This window comes from Apis dorsata, unplaced genomic scaffold, assembly GCF_000469605.1.
Source record: "Apis dorsata unplaced genomic scaffold, Apis dorsata 1.3 scaffold_113, whole genome shotgun sequence".
In the NCBI taxonomy this organism is placed as follows: domain Eukaryota; kingdom Metazoa; phylum Arthropoda; class Insecta; order Hymenoptera; family Apidae; genus Apis; species Apis dorsata.
Window position 1 is genome coordinate 1,597,984 of NW_006263408.1, and position 1,849 is coordinate 1,599,832.

The 1,849-nt window shown below is 26.0% G+C and overlaps 1 protein-coding gene across 1 annotated transcript in view; it reads right to left on the bottom strand.

Annotated features, from left to right (window-relative positions):
* The window catches only part of LOC102679052 (rho guanine nucleotide exchange factor 10), a 30,256-nt gene extending 28,524 nt beyond the window's left edge, over positions 1 to 1,732 (bottom strand). Inside the window, exons 1-2 of the mRNA XM_006612559.2 lie at positions 1,350 to 1,732; positions 420 to 574 (exon numbers count right to left, since the gene is read on the bottom strand). Coding sequence (XP_006612622.1) covers positions 420 to 574; positions 1,350 to 1,717 — 523 coding nt within the window. The 5' untranslated portion in view covers positions 1,718 to 1,732. The remainder of the gene's footprint in view (positions 1 to 419; positions 575 to 1,349) is intronic.
* Between the last annotated feature and the right edge of the window lie 117 nt (positions 1,733 to 1,849).

Sequence of the window (1,849 nt, forward strand, 5' to 3'; positions counted from 1 at the left end):
TTTCCCATATGAAGCTTAATAATTTACTAATTATAATGATTTAAAAAGAATGAAAAAGAAATTCAATTTTTAATAATAAATAAATAAATATAATCATAAAATCGACAAAAAATGCTTTCATATATAAGCGAATAAAAAACTTAAATCATCTTATGTTATTTGATGTAATTCTTATAATTGAAAGAAGAGATAATATTGAATAATTGCTTTCTGATATCTTGCATAATTGTACTTAAACTTCGAATTGCAGAAATAGTAGTGATAGAAATAAATTTATAGAAACTTATATAAACTTTAATATGTAGAGATTTAACTATTCTAAACTCAAGTGTTAAAAATATTACATAAAGGCATTTTTATGTTATAATAGTTAAACAATAAGTCTAAAATATACAATACAAAAACGAGAAATGACTCACCAGTCTTGTTGCTATTGTTTCCGAAAGAATGCAGTTTTTTCCAACCTTTCCAACCCTTTTTCCAGATCATAACCGCCTTCGTTTTACGTTGCCCGCCTGCTAATTCCGGAGTACTAGTCTTACCCATTCCTCTCCTCAACGATCCTAGTCCAGACCTGAACAAATAACAATAGAAATTTTAGATTTCTTTTTCTTTTTCTTTAGATTTATTAGTTATTTATATTTTTTTATTTTTTTTAGATTTATTAATTTCAGATTATTCAGAAAAGACAAGTTGCTTAAAAGTACAAATAAAAAATTTATAGAAATTTAATTTTTTTTTATTTTTGTATTTTTTCTTTTTATTAATGATCCCTGTTTTTGAATATGTACTTATATCTAACATAAGAAAATATTCAACAAGTTACAAATAAAAATCTATTTGAATAATTAATGAAAAAATATTTTATAAATAGCAAAAATAATAATAGATAATTTGTTTAATATTTTATTTTTTTTGTGACTTTTCATTAATACAAGTTATTCTATTATAATATATTATCAAATTTAATTATATTAGGAGAGCATCATTGTTATGTATTTTAAAATAAGAAAAAGAATGATTCAAATGACAATGCATTAAAATGTATTTTAAATATTGCACAAATATTGCATTTAATTGAACAATTATATATCTTTATCAATAAAAAAAAAATGATTCAAAATGATATTCATTCCAGATTGTTTCCAAATATATATAAATAATATCTTCAAGAATAATCTGCAAATTATAAGTAAGAATTATGAAAAAATAACTATTCATAATAAAAAATATATATATAATTATATACAAATAAAAAATAAAGCATAAAGAATAAGCACAAAGAATTGATATATGCCATATGCAATTTTTACCAACTGTATGCATAAGTATAATGTTTTTCTATCAACCTGTAACTTGCACTGGAGCTTCCACTGAAGCCGCTATCCATGTCACAGCCAACAGGCGAAAGGAGGTCATCAGTGGGACTGACCGAGGATAACAGTTCCTCCGTAGATGCTCCGCGTTGATCCTGTGCTTCATCCTCGTTGTTGTTATCGACCACTGTGGGCATTAACATCGCCTCTACGCTCAGGTTCAATTCTCCTAATACTCGACGATGCCGTGACTGAACACGTCGCACTTCCTCCGCCACCAGGGATCTTCTCGAACCATGCAACGCTCGATGACATTGTCTGCTAATGAATTCGAGTTCTCCATTAGTATTTACGAACGCTTCTCTCTTGCATTTACAATATATATGATATCGTATAAGCATTTGGATAAACGATGATTATACTCAACAGTTATTCGTAATTTAATTTTGTAAATTAAATATGCCAAAATTATTAATGCTTATACATAAAATAATTAGATGTATAAAAGAATATTTTATATATATATATATATA